Source organism: Carettochelys insculpta, chromosome 3, assembly GCF_033958435.1.
Source record: "Carettochelys insculpta isolate YL-2023 chromosome 3, ASM3395843v1, whole genome shotgun sequence".
NCBI lineage: Eukaryota > Metazoa > Chordata > Testudines > Carettochelyidae > Carettochelys > Carettochelys insculpta.
Window position 1 is genome coordinate 6,861,271 of NC_134139.1, and position 18,882 is coordinate 6,880,152.

General features: G+C 41.5%; 1 protein-coding gene across 4 annotated transcripts in view; it reads right to left on the reverse strand.

Moving 5' to 3' along the window:
* Positions 1-18,882, reverse strand: part of RIN2 (Ras and Rab interactor 2) — a 139,138-nt gene that overhangs the window by 10,424 nt on the left and 109,832 nt on the right. For all 4 annotated transcript variants that reach the window (XM_074989301.1, XM_074989305.1, XM_074989302.1 and 1 more), the window contains 3 exons: positions 18,650-18,741; positions 13,126-14,256; positions 1,228-1,533 (listed from right to left, as the gene is read on the reverse strand). In XM_074989301.1, the coding sequence (XP_074845402.1) occupies positions 1,228-1,533; positions 13,126-14,256; positions 18,650-18,741 (1,529 nt within the window). The remainder of the gene's footprint in view (positions 1-1,227; positions 1,534-13,125; positions 14,257-18,649; positions 18,742-18,882) is intronic.

Sequence of the window (18,882 nt, forward strand, 5' to 3'; positions counted from 1 at the left end):
AGTATTTTTCAGACAGTTGTACAGTGTCTGCCTCAATAGACTCCCCTACTGAAATACAGAATGTGTTTAATTGCATCTACTGTGGTTTCCCGAAAGCACTCAGACTTAGGTCACACGTCCAGCACTGCAAATGCACAGCTGTGCCACTGCAGCAAATCTGGCAAAAACCCTTACTGCCGATAGGCAAGAACTCTCCTGTCAGCTTAAGAAAACCCACCTTTGCTAGTGGCAGAAGCTATGTCAGCAGGAGAAGCCGTCCTGCCAATACAGTCTGTGCACATGATCACTTGTATCAGTGTAACTTACGTTGTTCGGGGTAGTGGAACATTCACAATTGCGAGCAAGATAAATTTTGCTGATATAAACTGTAGTATAGACACAGCTTAAGAACCTCAAATTGAGGCTCCAAAGCACAGTTAGGGAAAGCTTTGCTCAAAGCCTCATTGTCTACTTCAAATGCCAATACAGGCTGAACCTCTTAAATCCAGTACTCCCTCACCCAGCAACATCTGTGGTCCAGCAGGACCAAAGTATCCTGGGGCTGGACCCGGTATCCATGGGGCAGGGGCTGAAGCAGTGGCCAGCAGCATGGCCAGAGCCAGAGTCCTCCTGCCTGCCCCAGAATGCCACCTGCCTCATGGCAGTCCCCACTGGAACCCCTGCCAGAGCCCCTGTGGCACTGCGAGGCCAGGCCCAGAACACTTGCCACAGCCCCTGTAACTGTGTGGGGCTGGGGCCCGGAGCTCCCGCTGCAGGACAGGGCTGGAGCCAGAGCACCTGCCTGCCAGAGCCCCATGGCAGCCCCAGAAGCACAGGGACAGGGGACAAAGCTCCATGGCAGCGTGGCCAGGGCTGGAGTCCAGGAAGAGTGAGAGACTGGGGCCACATGAGGCAAAAGACCTGGACCTACCCTCGTCTGGCAAATTCTGTCATTCAGGACCCGACAGGTCCTGACCACACCAGACCAGGGAGATACAATGTTTAGTTAACCAGAGTTGTTCTTCCAGTGGCAGTTCCTGCAGTTCATGATTTGCTGTCAGGTGCCACACAGCACTCCAGAAAGAAACTGAGTGGCAGAGTCTATCAGAGACTCTGAGCTTCACAGAGGCAGATGACAAAAGATCAAAGCTAATTGAAAAAAAAGGGACTAAAACCAGCATGAAGACAAAGGATTTACTTCCCCTTCTTGTTTCAAAGCAGGGAGGTCCAACTTGAAGAACGTATTACCTGAGTTGTTCTCCATGACAGTGTAAATCAGTTTGCATACCCTCAGCAACAGCATGACTTTCTTTTCAGGTGAATACATTTTCTGCATGGTCATGAACTTGACTTTAATCTTTTCAACATCCACAAAGTCTGGTGTTGGGACAAATACACCCAGTTCTTGAGGATTCCTCTGTCGCACCAGCTGCAGGTTTTCTTTTAACTGTTTCCAAGAGCCATCCACGGTATGGAATTCTTTCAACATTGCTTCAATGTGGCCTTTCAAGGGTTTCAGGATACACTTGTGCATGGCCTTCTCCAGCACAACATCTGAAAAGGAAAAGACAAATTCATTTGATTTCATCATCTAGAAGAGAATCAGTATTCACATAATCTACTCCTGAAGGAGAAATCAGAATAGATACTATTCACCGAAGTCTATATATTAATATAGTTGCATTTCTAGATGTTTGCTAAGAAGGAATAAAAAGGCAAAACAGAATCTGCATTTCATCTGAATTCACAGGAAGTAGTCTGTCTCAGGAAAAAAACCCAAAAACAATAAGAACAGATTATTCCGATGTATGGAACACAGGGGCTTCAATTCACACTGTTCAGGGATGCTGAGTTTTGCTTTGAGTTTCAATTTCAAACAAATCCAAACTCAGTACAATTAAGCCAAAACACATTAACTTTTCTCCGGTTTGGGGCTGAAACCACCCAGTTCTGCACAGCTTCCATCAGACCCCATAAAGCAAAAAGAGATTTATGAAAATTTGGCCCAGTCTTGCAAAAGATTTGTGAACTTTGGCTTGGTTATAGGGTTTTTCTTTTTCAATTAATTGAAAAATCAAACTGCTTTTTGTCCAGTCTAGATTTCATTATGGAAGTTATGCACAGTTCTGTTATCAATCCTAATTGTCTGTTTACCTACAGGGTGCAAATGGAATAGCAACCACTCAGCTTTTCATTCCTGCTCCACCAAGGTTTAACAACAGATTCTCAGGTTTCCCACCCCCAGATTTTTTTTTTTCTTTGTGAACCACCTCTTTTCCAAATCACAGGTTCACATGCAGCCTCTTAGATGCTGCATAGTGACACAGATCATTTCACCACTCATTTACAATCATGTAGCATCCTCGTGGAAATGATACAGTAGTTTAAATGCAAAAACAACTCGGGGAAAGTATACAATCACAATATGAATGCTGTTTGTACTGCAGTAGCTCCCAAAGGCGTCAGTCAGGACTGAGGCCCTATTATGCTGTGCACTGTACAAACCAGGAAGAAACTATACCCTGCAGAGCTTTCAAACTCAGACCTCAATCCTGCAATAGGACCCATCAGAGCAGACCCCTGCCAAGCCCCACATACTGCATTGCAGGAATGAAGCCTAATTTAGAAAAGGTAACAAGTGAGGCACAAAACCCAAAAGGGAGGGAGGGAGGATGAGGGTAACAAATGTACGATCATGAAGCTGAACAAACCTCGTGATGGGCACTGCCCAACTGCTGATAAATATTTAAACTTCATCTTTTGACAACTGTTTTATTTTATAAGAAATATCTGTGCCTGTTTAGTATGCATTTAAATCACAGCCTGTTTCTTTCTCTCTTTTTATTCCAGACTACCTATAGGTGTGTAATTTCAAACTAACAGTGCCAGTTTCTCTTTCTCACTCTTACTTACATTTAATGTGATTTTGGATGTGTTATCTTGGAAAAATCCATCCCATCCCCCAAATGTGCTCTGTTCACGTTTCTCCCACGCTTCTCTCCATGTGCCTCTTCCCCTCATCTTCTCCCCTGTCCCTAAGCATAATTCCTAAATACTAACTTTGTTCTCTCTAAGGCCAGCTCTAGTCCTACAGATATCTCCTATTTGCTCCTGTACTGATGGTGGCTCCAATCTTCTCCTCTTAGGTTGGAGCCTCAATGCTGGACGTAGGTCAGCTGGCTCCTCCTTGTTTCTTATAGGCATCCAGGCTCTTTGCAATGGAGCCTGTAAAAACAACTGGAAGCAATGAAGAAGCCAGTACCATGTGACCTGCCAGCTCTCCACAGATCAGGCACCATTGATGGTCCTTCCAGGTTAAAACATAAAAGGTACAACAAAAGAGAGACATAAAAACACTACTGATCCACAAACCCGTCAGCCAACATTTTAATGGAGTGGGCCATTCTTGTAATGACTTAAGAGTTTGCATCTCACTGAAGAGGAATTTTCACACCACTTTGGAAAGAGAGGCTGCTGAACTCTCTTTTATATTCAAATTCAACACATTAACACGTGGTTTGAACTGGGATGCGAATTTTCTGGGTCATTATATGGGCTCTTTTGCATACTTGGCTTCATCTAATTCTTCACCTCCCCCCTGCCCCTCTACTCTCTGATTTGCTCACCTTGATAATTTTTTTTCTGATTTGTCAACTTTGATTACTGTTTTTGGTTCTCTATGCCTTAAATATTGAGTCTGTTCTGGTATGGCTATGGTCTGAACAAGTGGGTCTGTCCCATGAAAAATCACCTAATAAATTATTTTGTTAGTCTTTAAAGTGCTACTTTACTGTTTTTTTGTTTTGATAGTAATATAGACTAGCACAGCTTTCTCTCTATTACTGATCAACAAAAAAGAGTGGATTCAGCTAATTTACCCACAAGTCTCCATTTTGCCATAGCTGCCTGTTGTGACAAGGTGTCACATTTCAATTATTTCTATCTTATCTACAGCATTTGGGTGTGAACCATACAATACCCTCCTGACCCATCCACTGAGATCTAATGCCCACCCATCCAGAAGAGGAGCAAAAAAGGAATACCATGAAGGAACGGAGGTGTGAATGGTGGATTCCAGAACAATGTGAAACTCTTATTTGGACTGATGTTCATTCAAGACCAGTTCTGATGAAAGAATACTTACATTCATACTCAGTGTGAGAGGGATATGTTCCCATCCAGGAGACACCCACCCTCATCCCCAATGTAAATGAACAGGGATAACCCTATTTCAATAAGCTACAAACTATTCCTCGCTAATATTTTAATGACAAATTTTTAATTTATTTGTGAGTTTATTGGCAGTTTAACTTTTTTAAAAAATGTTTACTGAAAGACTCTTTAAATAGCAAAATCTGTATTCAACTGCTATGCTTTTAAGTGGAACATTTCTGTAGCTAGCATTTCAGCTGTTGCAATTTGTTGAAGTCAGAATCAAAGACTATTTTTAAGTGCTGCCAAACATTACATTTAGGGCCTCAACTCTCCACTCCCTGTGAATCAAAGCTCCCATTGACTGAATTCAACTGGAGTTCCTTACAGAGGGAGCTAGCAGGATCTGGTTCTTAATAGAGACCATGTATCAACAAACTGTATCAAAATCATAACTGGTGATATGAAGGCCATTGAAACATAACAGGTACAGTTTAGATTTCCTCTGTCTCCTGGTTCTACTGGCAGTGGAATGTCTGTGATAATTGTCTTTATGGGAAGCATTCATATAAGGGACCTGAAGTAGGATGTGAGGATGGAACTCCTTCCCATGTCTTGGATCAATCAGTATCTCCTGTAGTTTGAAGCTGGCACGCTTGTTTCCTATTGGGAAAAGGAACATGTTTTGGTGGCCAGTTTTCAGAAACTAACGCAACCTGAAAGGTATCGAAGAGTTAAGACGGAGAATATTGCCAGCAGATTTACTCTACCAATAAATTAGTGAGGACAAAAGGGTAATGAGCTCCAACTTTTTGTGGGTGATACACACTTCTCTGTCTTCAGTGTCACTCTGCTTTATGACTGAACAATGCATAAGGTTAAGATTCCGTCACAGGTATTTTAGTAAAAGTCATGGACAGGTCGAGGGCAGTAAAAAAAAAAATCATGGAAGCCTACAACGTCACTGATTTTTACTAAAAATAACTGAGGAAGGGGAAAGGAGGAGGAAGGGCAAATAAAGTGCTGCCAAGGCGTGCAGCTGTCCCAACCTTTGCTGCTTCTCACACTGACAGTCAGCTGTTCTAGTGACACAGACACACACACACACCCTGGCCACTGCTCCAGCAACCCCAGCACTGGGCACTGGCCCGCTCTTATGGGGGCCACTGCTCTAAGCAGGCTGACCACCTGTCAAGCAGTTGAAGCACCCACCACCAGCCTCTGGCTGCTGCTCTGGCAGCCTCGTGGGGCCTCTGCTACAGCCCCAGAAGCAATCGTGGAGGTCCTGTAATCTGTGACCTCTGTGATCACTGTGAAAGAATCGTAGTTAACAGTGAATCATGAAGTTTTTTTTCAATTCTCCTACTGTGGCTGTGTAGGAATGCTATCACATAAGCAATTTGTCATAGTGACTCCTAATAATCATGCGTTATCCTCAGCCTGGTCTTCTGGAGCTGGGGAAACCCAGTGAATCAAGTTCCCCTATTTTTCAGAGAACTCAGTCCATCTGCAACTGTACTCAGAGAGAAGCTGAACTGCCCAGGCACTTGTTACTAGTCCTACGTATCACAAGTTTCCATCCACTACTAATCAACTGCCTGTAGATGAGAGACCCGTCTCCTAAGCAATCAATACAATCTTGCCACAAAAAGGCATTACAGTAGCATGAACAACAGCATGGTCTAGTACAGAAATCCCCACAGAGTGATGCACAGAATATTTGCTGGTGGTTCTCAAATGCTAACAGTATTTGATCTCATTCCTTCTCCAAAAAGTGAAAAGTTTAATACAAGTCTGTCCCAAGTAGCTTCTGTTTCATTACTCCGATGTGTTTGATCAGAGTATCTGGAAGATATTTGTAAGTGTGTGTGTGTGTGTAGCAAAGGGCAGGGTGGGGATGGGAATCATTCCACATGGCTCAATTACTGCACAACACATAATAAAAAAGATGAAAATTAAACATAGGAAACCCACATTTTAAGACATGATGGATACACTATTCACACCTAGACTTGGCTAGAAATATTTAGGGATAATGGTCCATTTCTAACACGCTGGTGTTGCATACAGGTAATGACTAAGGAAGTCATTAACTTCTTCAGTGAAAAAGAGAAAATAACTGACAACATGACTGTACTGACATTTGGTTGATTTCCCATTGATTAATCATTGTAAGTAGCTGCTTTCTTTTAATCTCTCAGTTTCTATTGCAAAAATCCTCATTCCTCCCTCAAAACTCTCAAAATAAACTCAAGACTACAAGAAAACAAAGCATCAGAAATGTAGCACTTTAAAGACTAACAAAATGATTTATTTGGTGATGAGCTTTCGTGGGACAGACCCACTTCTTCAGGTCTGTCCCATGAAAGCTCATCACCGAATAAATCATTTTGTTAGTCTTTAAAGTGCTACATGTCTGATGCTTTGTTTTGTGGGAGTACAGACTAACAGGGCCACCTCTCTGTTGCTATTCAAGAATACAAGGACATTCAATTAAATGAATAGGTGGCAAATTCAAAGCTGATAACAGGGAATAGTTTTTCACACTATGGAACTCATTGCCATGGGGAGTCCTTGAGACTAGGAATTTAACTAGATATGGTTAATCAATAGTAACTGAGAGAAGAAGTGATCTGAAGAAGTGGGTCTGTCCCACAAAAACTCATCACCTAATACATTATTTTGTTAGTCTTTAAAGTACTACTGGACTGCTTTTTTGTTTTGATGGATAATCAAGAATATGCAAAGTGAAGATAATGAATTACAAAAGCTTGGGGAACAGCTTGGCACAACATACTGCGTTAGATGGACCTCAACCTGGCAATTACTATCTTTCTAATGGGCTGCATTTGTGACAAGTGGAAATCTGGGAATGGAAAACATGGCATTTCATGAGTATTTGGTAGGATACGTTGCACAGACCATTTTGGTTGCCTTCCACTAATATTCTTATGTTTCTCTGAGGTACTGAGGGTGTGATTTTTTTAAAGCACTCAGCATTGGTCTGACTCAGCTTCCACTATAATCAGTGGTACAAATCCACTTGATTTTAATCAGAGCAGAGTTTGACCAGTGGTGAGCATTCTTGAAAATTCTGAGGAGAATGTGCAGTACATGTTATAAAAATATATAAACTTCATATTTTTAAGTGCTTATATGATGGCCAACATCTTGGCCAACACACTGGAAATAAACCAGGAACCTCCCCAGATCTAAATGCATGAACTGCTACTGCTTGAGGTGGGAGCTGTAACAACTCATCTCTTCAGTGGAGCAGTACAAAGGAAGATCTATAACACTCACAGATACAATTTTAAATTATAGTCTTGTTAAATCTTTGTTATTCAATATTTACTATTAGTCACTAGCCACAAAATGGGAACTGGAAGTGCTTTGACAAATGAAATAAAAGGCTAGTGTGTTTTGCTGAGGCTTGTGGAAACACATCTGTATCCTGTGGTGACATGCTGTTGTGTAACTCTGCAAAGGAGCAACAAAGGACAAGCTTCGATCTGGGGTGTCTGACATACCGGTAATAGCAAACGTCTTTGCAGTACTCTCTGCACGGAGGATACCACTGCCTTCCACCTTCCCCTGCCCTTTTCAAAAATCCCAATTTTAAAACTTCTCTGCACCCAGTTTCCAATTATTGCTCCTCCACTGGGATTAGTTTTCCCCCTTCAGCCTCCAGGATCACCCACATGCTTTGTTTCTGTTATGACTGCGTGCACTGTTCTTTAGTACTTCCATAATTTAAGATGTACAGCACTGGGGGAGATGTGCACAGTATGGAGAATGTCACAACAAGATGCAGCCTGTAGGAACAGAGTTTCTTGGAAGGCTGGAAATAAAAAGATCACCTAACTACAGTGGGGATGGAAATGTGGGGGAGTAACTGTCATAGCCTATACTGCATTAGCCTAATTTGGGTTTTTCTCACTACCCTGAATGCATCAGCGAGTTGGTACTATTTCACATGGATTCACAAGAGAGATACAATTTAGTTCAGAAAGGGTATGCTTCCAATGCTTGGTGGAGTGTTTGGCATTTCTATAGCAGCTATCATCAAAACTTCTACAGGCATTAAACCAAACTACACAGTTTGTCCATGAGGTATGTATATATCACTACACTCTTCTTACGAAAAAGGAGAGGGAATTAAAGATTGCTCAAAGTCACATAGCTAGGCAAAGGTACAGTCAGAAAAATAAATTAGAAGTCACATCTCTCAGTTATGATCTCTCACCACAAGATAACATGGTCTCCCATTTCTCAATCTTGGAACTATCTATGACAAAGAATGTCCCAGATGAAGATATTGGCCAATTTCACCCCAATGATAATAAACTCTGCATTAAATTACAAACCTTAAAAAGCATGCTGTGAACATTTAAGAATGCCAGAACAAGCTTAATAGTGTAGTGATGCGCAACCTAGGCTAGTGAGTGTGCTGCATAAGTGACCCTCCTGGATCTCTGTGGGCCAGAATACTGTCATAACCAAGATGGTCTCCTGCGATAGGATGGTTTTTCTAACTGTGTTTATGTACCTAGAATTTGCAGAATGTGACAATTAAACTGCAGCAGCTCTTTGACCGGATAAAGACGGAGGAGGGCAGCTCGTGCAGTCAATGTTCTGTGCGATTAGCACTCACCTCATTTCACGTACCCTTGCTTTACATACATGTCACTTTAGTAATACCAGTGGGAAAAACTACACAAACAGAAGTCAGTGGAATCTGGCAACCCTGTGTATGGGCAACAGTAAACAAAATGTTGCACAAACCACATATTGAAGCCCAGTGGGCCACATGTGGCCTGAAGACCGCAGGTTGCCCACCACTGATCTAGTGTGTATTTAAGTGCATTTTTCCATCTCTCATCATATTTAAACCAAAAATTTCTTGTGATAGTCCTACATTTTGGGAGTCAGGCTAGAACTGTTGAGTTGTTTAGATCTATTCTAACTGCAACTACCTTGAATAAGCATTCACATTAACCTCTCTTAGCAGCGGATAGAAGAAAAATCAAGTTATTGTTTTGTCAGGTGCCATATAGACAAAACATTAATAAAGCCTTCAACATCTGCAATTCAACCTGGGTTTTCCCAAATCAGCCTCAGTCTCTACTTTGTACTTATAATACAGATGATGTGGACTCATTCAGTTTTGTTTCTATAGATGCAAATACATAGGTTAAAACTGGATGTTCAAAGCATCCTAACATTTTACGAGCTCAAATTCCATGGAAATCTAATGTAGTTTAAGTAACCCTTTTGGTTCTTTGATTAACTTAAAGTTATAAAACAGGATTTCAATCAGCTCTAGTTAACTGTCCAGTAATATGCAAATATTCCCCATTTTTACTATCCTAATAATGCAGACTGAAAAAATAACAAGTTCCCAGATTTAGAGGTTAGATTTTCAAAGGCACAAAGCCTATGGAATTGAGGCATCTAACTCCCTTAATGCCTTTGCAAATCTTCCCCATCATTTGCAAATTGGGGTCAAAGAGGAATACATGCATTCTCAGCTGAGTCCTAGTGCTCAGGAGCCTACCCCTTGTTCTTACCAGGAGAAGGTTATTTCATAAAGCGGTAGCAGTCTACAGCATTAAAATTATATAAAAACACATCTCATAGGCCTGGAATGGCCCTCAGGAGGTCATCAAGTCCAGTCCCCTGCCCTCTTGGCAGGACCAAGCACTATCCATGACAGATTTTTTTTTTTATTTTTTAATCTATTTACCCCAGATCCCTAAATGGCCCCTGAAGGATTGAATTTACAACCCTGGATTTAGCAGGCCAATGTTCAAACCACTGAGCTATCCCTCCCGCAAATTACATAACATCTATCAGGAATAATTAGAAAGGTTGGTGCATGTTCTTTTGATGGCTTTGCAGAATAAACTTATTTCATTTGCTTCTCTCTGTGAAACCTGTCAAAACAAAAAAGCAGTGCAGTATGCATTTTAAATACTAACAAAATAATTTATCAGGTGGTGAGCTTTCGTGGGACAGACCCACTTCTTCAGATGTGTGAAACCTGGAAGATCTCCTACAATAGCTTCTGTTTTCCAGAGTCTGAGAAAAACTATACACAGTCACAAAGTCAATCTGACTGCCTGGAGTGGAATAAGCTGGTCAAAAGTGTGCAGACCAGGCCAGAGAAGGAGAAGTAACCAGGATGCCCAAAGATGTGCTGATCCAAAGCACCTCTTATCCAGCATCCATTAACCTGAGTGGCAACATAATCGTGCCCTTCGCCACAGGAGGGAAACAGTGCAAACAGCACTCCTCCTCCCAAGCATTCCCACTGGAAGGGTATAGATGTGTCTATAACTCTAAATCTGTGCACCCTTTGTGGCAGGACCACGACAGTCTCTATATGTCTGTAAAAGACCCAGCACAATAAGGGACTGATCAGGGCAACTGAATATTATCACAAAATAAACACTTATTAATGACCACCACCACCACTGCATAATCTGTGAAATATGTTAAAAGGAAATATTTTCCAAACACACCGGAAGGTACAGTCTACTCTATAAGTATGTCAGACATACCTAAGGTAAGAGCCTTTGGATACATCCACACTACAAATATGAGTCAACCTACATTAATTCAACTTGCAGCCACCACAGTAATTACTGAAGTGGTGCATGTCCATGCTCCCTGCCTGGGTCAGTGGTGCGCATCGTCAACACCTGGGTTAGCATTTTCACCAACTGAAGAAAGGCAGTTGGTGGGAGGAAGAGGGTAGAACCTAGTCTCTCAGTTCCGCTGGCAGCCCTATATCCATTCCCCACTGGGAGTAGAGGAAAGCCACATGGGGCTCCTCACCTCCCCACGCCCCCTGTGGAAAACACAAGACAGCCAGTCTAAGGGATAATAGTATCTAGACAGACACATGCCACCGAACCACACTGACATATGTCTTATGCTTCTTGTGGAGGTGGGGTCATGTCAGAGTAGTAGGTCACTTACATGGATGGAAGGAAGATTGTAGTGTAGACACCGGCACAATTCATCATCATCATCATCAATAACAGTGGGCTCAGCGCCCATTGGTACCTGATGCCTCTCTCACTATTTCCTTCCATCTTTCCCTATCCAGAGCAGAGTGGCTTAGTTTCTGTAGACTAGCTCCGCACCAATCTACTACATCATCTATCCATTCTCTGTGGGGTCTGCCTCTCCTATTCGAACCATCCATTATGCCTTATGCCGAATACTTCGACATATGTCAACATGAAGCAGCTTAACTGCAAACTACAGACCAGCTCTTTATCTCACAACGTAAATGTACATTAACAGACTACAAATCTGGTTGCAAATCAGTACCCAAGTGGTGAAACAAAACACTATATGGGCAATTAGACTGGTCTTTGTTCCATTGTAAAAGGCTCAGCTATGGAGAATGACTAAGTCTGTATGGTACATAGCTATCTGTTTAGCTCAGCAACATTTGATGTTCCTTCTCTGCTGCGGTTGCTTGTGGGCTCCAGTAGCTGTGAAGGCAACAGATTGTTCAAATGCAAGTTCCATGTTTGCTTAAACTTCCTCCCTGCATAATTTATTTAGAAAAGAATTACACAAATAAATCAGCCTCCCAATCACCAAAGAAAATGAGTGCAGTGTGGTTACAATGTTCAGCAACATCACTCTAGTTTACTGAGACATTCAAAGCAAGCATTATTTTAACAAGCTATTATGAATACCACTGGTTGAAGTAAGCCACACCCTGGCAAAAGCACAGTGAAAGTGAAAAATCAAACCATGACCAAATCACAAAAAATTCTGTATTTCTTTGTCAAACATTTAAGATTATGAAAGAATAAAACAGAACTGATACTTACATAGAGCAAATCCCAAAAGACAATGTCCACACTATACTCTTCTAATTAAAGCAAACAATCTTTAAAATATTCTTGATATTACAGGAAACCTTTCTGAGCATTTTATTTCACTGTACTCATTAACCTTACTTCCTTTTTATTGCCTATTAATGTGACAAAAATAATTCTCTCAATAAGTTTCAAAAATTTCAAAACAAAAACATTCACCACTATCAGTGAAAGAAATACCTGCCAATATTAAGTGTCATGGGGTTATTCATGAGCCAAACTGTTAGGACACTGAAGGGAAGAGGCAAAACCAAACAAATTATGACTGAAATGAGATCACAAGGAAGGTATTTCTCCCTCAAAGATGTTTACTTCGTAAACATGGCTTACAAAGTTTTACTAACACTGCTGACTAGTTGTTGTACTAGTTCACTTTTGTGCATATACAAGCCATTGTCTGTTTGTAAAATATGCATCCATCTAGCTATTTCACTTTTGTGCATACATAAAAACTTCTCTGTCAGTAATATGTGAATGCAAACATACAGCTCATTTTCACACACTTATAAAACATTTACAGACATACAACAGAGGGGCACAGAAATCCAGAGATTAGCATCTCCCACTCCTTTTTATAAAAATCTCTTGTTTGTATCACAACGCCAAGTGGAGAAAGTGCAAGTTGCCAATAGTGAAAGAGACAGTATCTGGAGAGCAAGCTATAAAATCTCTCCATGTCATTTCTGTTGTTCATTTATAATCTATTTTAATTTTACACTTGCCCCTTTAAAATTAACATATGGGGAACCATGTGCATGTGTACATTTTTAAAATAATGCTAACAATATTTCAACCAATTCAGAGAAATAATACAGGGAGAATCTGCCGACACAGCATTTCAGCACTGCAATTACAAAAAAAGTTAATCATTTCTATACTAAGTCCAACATTTATCATTATAATTTTAAGGTAAATAAATCAGAAACTGTTCTCACTTTAACACAGTTGCATGGAACTTTTGTATTAATTTTTTTTTAAAAGTGGTTTTGAATTTTTCTAGAAAAATCTGTATTTACAAATCTGGTTAAAAACCAACAGATTCAGAATATGATTTTTGCGGTCCTGAAATAGAGAGAGAATGTTTTTTTACCTATTTGGTCTTCCGGAATCAGTGATTCAATAGGGGGATCCAGTTCAGAGCTTTGGGACAAATAGTTCTTCACTTGTGTCATGAACTGCCGAATTGTCTGCAACATGTCAGTACTTGAAACGTGGCATTCCTTGTTTTCCTGAAGAAAGCTGACATAGTCCTGGACCAGACACCCAAAATAAGTGCGCTTGTCCTGAGACATCTCTGCAATTTTCTTGATCATCCTCTTTTCGGGGGTCATGAAGGAACTGAACACCCCACTTACTTTCCTCAGCTGGGATTTCACAATCTTGGGGAGAACAAATGAACTGTTCCGTTTCTTTTTGGGCTTCAAAGGGGGTGCCATGCTTTCCTGGTCACTTTCCCCTTCAAAGTCCTCCAGACTGCTGTTGGTGTCCCCTTCGTAGCCAAACAAAGGCATGCTCCGATCAAAATCCAGTGAGTCAGATGAGGAGGTGGAAATGCTCATGTCGCTCAGTCTCTGCCTGCCTCCATTCCACTGTATTTGTGACTCAGAGTTTGCAGCCAAGGTCTTTCTACTAGCAGCTAAATTTTGCTCACATAGGGCTTCACCTGGAATGCTAGCAGTTTCTGTCCCACGCACTGAGTTATGGCTAGATCGAATTACTGCCAGCATCTTTGCATTGCCTTCCCCTTCTAAGCAAACAGCCTGCTTCTTCAGACGAGGAGGCGGAACAGGGGCTGGCTTCTTCTGCAGCAAATCCAAGTTCCTATGCGTGTTATGGTTGACTGTTCCTGGCATGCTCGCCTGCTTTACAGTCCTGGGGAGCTGTGGACTTGGGAGAAGGCTATTAATAGAAGGCGGTGGAGGTCTGGGAGGAGGGGAGCGAGGCCTCTCCGTTCCATTCACATCTTGAGTTCTTGGGCTCTGCCTTTTCAAACTTCCACTAACATCCTGGCTGTGCACTTTTAAGAAGAGAGGATTAATAAAACACAAGGCTCCGTTGGTCTGGCTACACTCCAGCTCCGAAGGCGTTCTGGTTCTTATAGAATGAACTCCATTTATAAGGCAGAGCTGACGTGAGTCTTTGCAAGCATTATCTGAGGGCAGAGGCCCATGGGGAGGTGAAGAATTTGGTGGGTGGTTGTTAGCTGGAGAGCTCCAAAAACCTGAAAATCATTGTGTTAACATAAAAATTTTAATATTATGCAATTCGCTTTCGGAACATTCAAACTCAATATAACAACACTGAAGCATGGAAAGCTTTAGGCAAGCGTCTATTTTTTAAAAAAAAAAGTCTTAATGAACCTCATAAAACACTGCAAGATTCAACTAAATGCTAAACAGTCAGGCTGCAGCTATTTGCCTAGAGAGTTCATAAATATCTTGGCCAATGTGAATCTTCATAGCAGACTTTGTAGCTAAATTTGCAAGTACATTGGGACACACATAAAAGAATGTTTGCTATAAAGTATCCATTATTCTTGTTTTGAGACAGAAATAGACCCTGAGCTAATATCTACGGCCTTGACTAGAAAATAAGAGCCAGATTTTCATCTTGTATTAATCAGCACAGCTCCACCAACCTCAGTAGAGCTATGCTGATTTACATAACCAATCAGGTTCCTGAAATTTGGAAAAAAAAAAGTATATTTTGGTTTGGAGTGAAAAATAAACCAAGCTAAGCACAACAAAGTTGGGATCAGTTTTCCTCCCCTCGGCAGATACTATATTTAGCCATGCTGACCAGGCATTCGTGTCTGTAGGAGTTTCAACCTGCAGCTGTGCATTAGTAATAATTACACAATTTGTTTGCAGTTTTAAAATACTCAGCACCACGTAAATAGATTGAACGTGCAAAGACATCAGCAAAAAGTATGTAAAATCTGTACGAACTTGACAAATGGTAACTGCAGTCTCCTCACAGCACTCAAAACATTCGTGAGTCTGTACGGAAGTTAGACAACAGGTCCTTCAACAATCCTCAAGTGAACTATATTACAGGTATTCAATATGCTTCAGCTTGACTAGCACAACAATGCTAGATAGCTGCTGTTAGTGTATAGGAGACAAAAATTCAGGTACTTACTGACCACTATGTTCAAAAACCATTTAGATGCTTTTATGGCTCCTACTATCACACAACTGAGTATCTCACACACAAATGAATTTAACACAAGAGTGGTCACACTGGCTCAGGCCAAACACCCATCTAGACCAATATCTTGTGTTCCACCAGTGGCCAATGCCAGGGCTTCAGAGGGAATGAACAGAACAGGTAATCATCAAATGATTCATCCCCCGTCGCCCATTCCCAGCTTCTGGCAAACAAAGGCTTAGGACACTGCTCGTGACCATCCTGGCTAATTGCCACTGATGGACCTAACACTTAGGAAGCTACACTTTTTTTTTCCTCACAACCTCTGTGAGATAGAGATATGCTATTAAGCCCATTTTACAGATGGAAAACTGAGACACTAATTTCATTTGAAGTCAGCAGGAATGGAAGGCATTCAGCACCTTTTAGCATCTGTATTAGAGAGGTAGCCATGTTAGTCTGTATCTTCAAAAACAAGTCCTGTGCCACCTTACAGACTAACAGATAGTTTGGAGTATACGCTTTCATGGGCAAAGACCCACTTCATCAGATGCATCGTTGCCCACGAAAGCTTATGCTCCAAAATATCTGTTAGTCTAGAAGGTGCCACAGGACTTGCTGTTTTTCAGGATCTGGACATCTTACCCATATAACAGAGCAGAACTTGGCTCTGTAAACTTCAGTGTGCACTTCCCCATCACAGCAATTTGCACTGTAATATGTTTTGAGCCCCATGGGATTTTACTCTGCAATGAGATCCTGAGGCGGGGCTGGATTTTAATTTTGCAGCAACAACTGGTGTGATAAATTTATAGGACTGGTCACTGAAGTCAGTTAAAAGTATGCTGAAGACAAAAGAATGCAGCCAGGCTATGGAGCATACACTCTCTTGGGGGTGTTTGTTGGGTAGTGCAACCAAAGAAAAGCCTGGTGACCTGGGTCAGGGTGTCACTGGAATCTCAGCCCCTTATACACCTGAGGGAAACAAGTCCTAGAGGGATCTATCCAAAGGAGGTGCAAACGCCACTGCTCACAAGCTCTCCACTATTTCCACACCCAGAATTATTGTCCTAGTGTTTGTCCTGTGCAGATAAAACATGAGAGCATCACTGTTTGGGTGCTGGTTAGGGTTGTGTTGAGCAGACCCGCAATATTCCAGTTCTGCCAGGTTTCACTTCTGCTTTATGCTCAAGGCACATTTTAGGATGTGCCACATTTGTTTTAGCAGTGGAACTATGCATTTTCTAGGGGCATGCCTCTGCCTCCCCCCACCCCCTCTTGAAAATACTCCTCAGATCAATGGAAATGCAAATCCTTTGCATTTGTTTCTACCCACGCTGGGATCAGCACACCTCTGAAAACTTAGTCATGAATCACTTTGTAAATGTAAGCATGTGCCAATCTGAGTACAGAATGTTGTTCATAACAAATTTCATTCAAAATCTTCCAGCAATTGCCAAACTAACAGCTGCGCTGTACAAACCAGAAAAAAAAAGCATCAAACAAAATAATTTATTAGGTGAGCTTTCGTGGGACAGACCCGCTTCTTCAGACCATAGCCATACCAGAACAGACTCAATATTTAAGGCACAGAGGACCAAAAATAGTAATCAAGGTTGACAAATCAGAAAAAAAATTATCGAGGTGAGCAAATCAGAGAGCAGAGGGGCACAGGAGGGGTCAAGAATGGATCTAGTTATGTGTGTAGGATGGAAGCTAGAAGCGTGTCGGTAAGTATAGCGATCAGTGGGTTTCCGGTAGAGTGTGGTACCAATTAGGCCATCCTTGATTTGTACTGTAGAGTCTCTAGAAGAATTCCACAGGGACTTTAACAATCTGCACCCCACCATCTACTTATGCTTCGATTACTCCATGCGAAAGTACTGATTGCTACGCTTACCGACATGCTTCTAGCTTCCATCCTGCACACATAACCACATCCATTGTTTACAGTCAAGCCCTTAGGTACAATCGCATTTGCTCTGACCCTCCTGACAGAGACCAAAAACTACAAGATCTTTACCAAATATTCATAAACCTGAATTACCCACCAGGAGAAATAAAAAAAACAAATCGACAGGGCCAGACGAATACCCAGAGACCAGCTCCTCCAAGACAGGCCCAAAAAAGCCAAGAAGAGAACACCACTGGTCATTACCTACAGCCCCCAACTCAAACCACTGCAACGCATTATTAAAGACTTACAACCTATCCTTAATCAGGATGCCACACTCCAGAAGGCCTTAGGTGACAGGCCTGTTCTCACCTATAGACAACCTCCCAACCTTATGAGGATTCTCACCAATAGCCACAGTCTATACCGCAAAAACACCAGTCCTGGGACTTTTCCTTGAAACAAAGCCTGCTGCCAGCTTTGTCCACATATCTATTCTGGAGATACCATCACTGGACCTAACCAGGTTAGTCACAGAATCACAGGCACATTCTCATATTCCTCAACTAACATCATATATGCCATCATGTGCCAACAATGCTCAGATGCTTTGTATATTGGACAGACTTCAAACTCTCTCAGACAAAGAGTTAATGGGCACAAAACAGACATCAAAACACTCCTGATCCACAAACCAGTTAGTCTACATTTTAATGGATTGGGCCATTCTGTTAATGACTTAAGAGTTTGCATCTTATTGAAGAAGAATTTTCACAGTGTTTTGGAAAGAGAGGCTGCTGAACTCTCTTTCATATTGAAATTCGACACATTAACACGTGGTTTCAACCGGTAAGCCAGTTTTCTGGGACACTACAGGGGCTATTTTGCCTAGTTGGCTTAATCGAATTCTTGACTCCCCCGCCCCCTCACCCCTCTGCTCTCTGATTTGCTCACTTTGATAATTTTTTTTTCTGATTTGTCAACCTTGGTTACTATTTTTGGTTCTCTATGCCTTAAATATTGAGTCTGTTCTGATATGGCTATGGTCTGAACAAGTGGGTCTGTCCCATGAAAGCTCACCTAACAAATTAGTTTGTTAGTCTTTAAGGTGCTACTTTACTGCTTTTTTGTTTTGATAGTATATAGATTAGCATGGCTTTCTCTCTGTTACTGTACAAACCAGGAACTGCCATTGCACTTTCAGCTGCATGTGTTCTAACCTACAACGCACCAACTGGTGCATCTATGGGGGACTGCAGCAAACACTGCCTTTAGAATTATGAGACTGGATTTGGATCAGTAGGAGATGTACTGTGGGACAGACTGCACACAGCTAGACAAAGTAGGAGGCAGCAGTGTAGCAAACTAAATCACAGATGCTCATCAATAGGATAGGAAGGAAACAGAGAGCTACTAGGTGGGATAATTAAGCTATTATACTTTCAACAACAAAATCATCCTTTAAAAAATTAACTGGACCATGATTTACCAATTTCTGGCATAAGAACTCTTTTGCTGAAATGGTGACAATTATTCAGGGTGATAAAGTATTGTAAATAGTCATACTTACTCAGTCCCAGCTGAGCAATGTCTTCGAGTTCAGCCTCTGTCTTTGCTACTGTAATAGCATGAGGCAATTTCAAGGTGAATGGCAGAACATCCCTTGTTTTAGAAGAGAGAACAGTATTGGTATTTTTGCATTTATTTCCATAGTTTAAATTTTTCATCATTTCTAGTATATGCAATGACTACAGGTCAGTTTCTCACTTACACCAATGCCACTTTGAACTGCTCTGGCAGTTA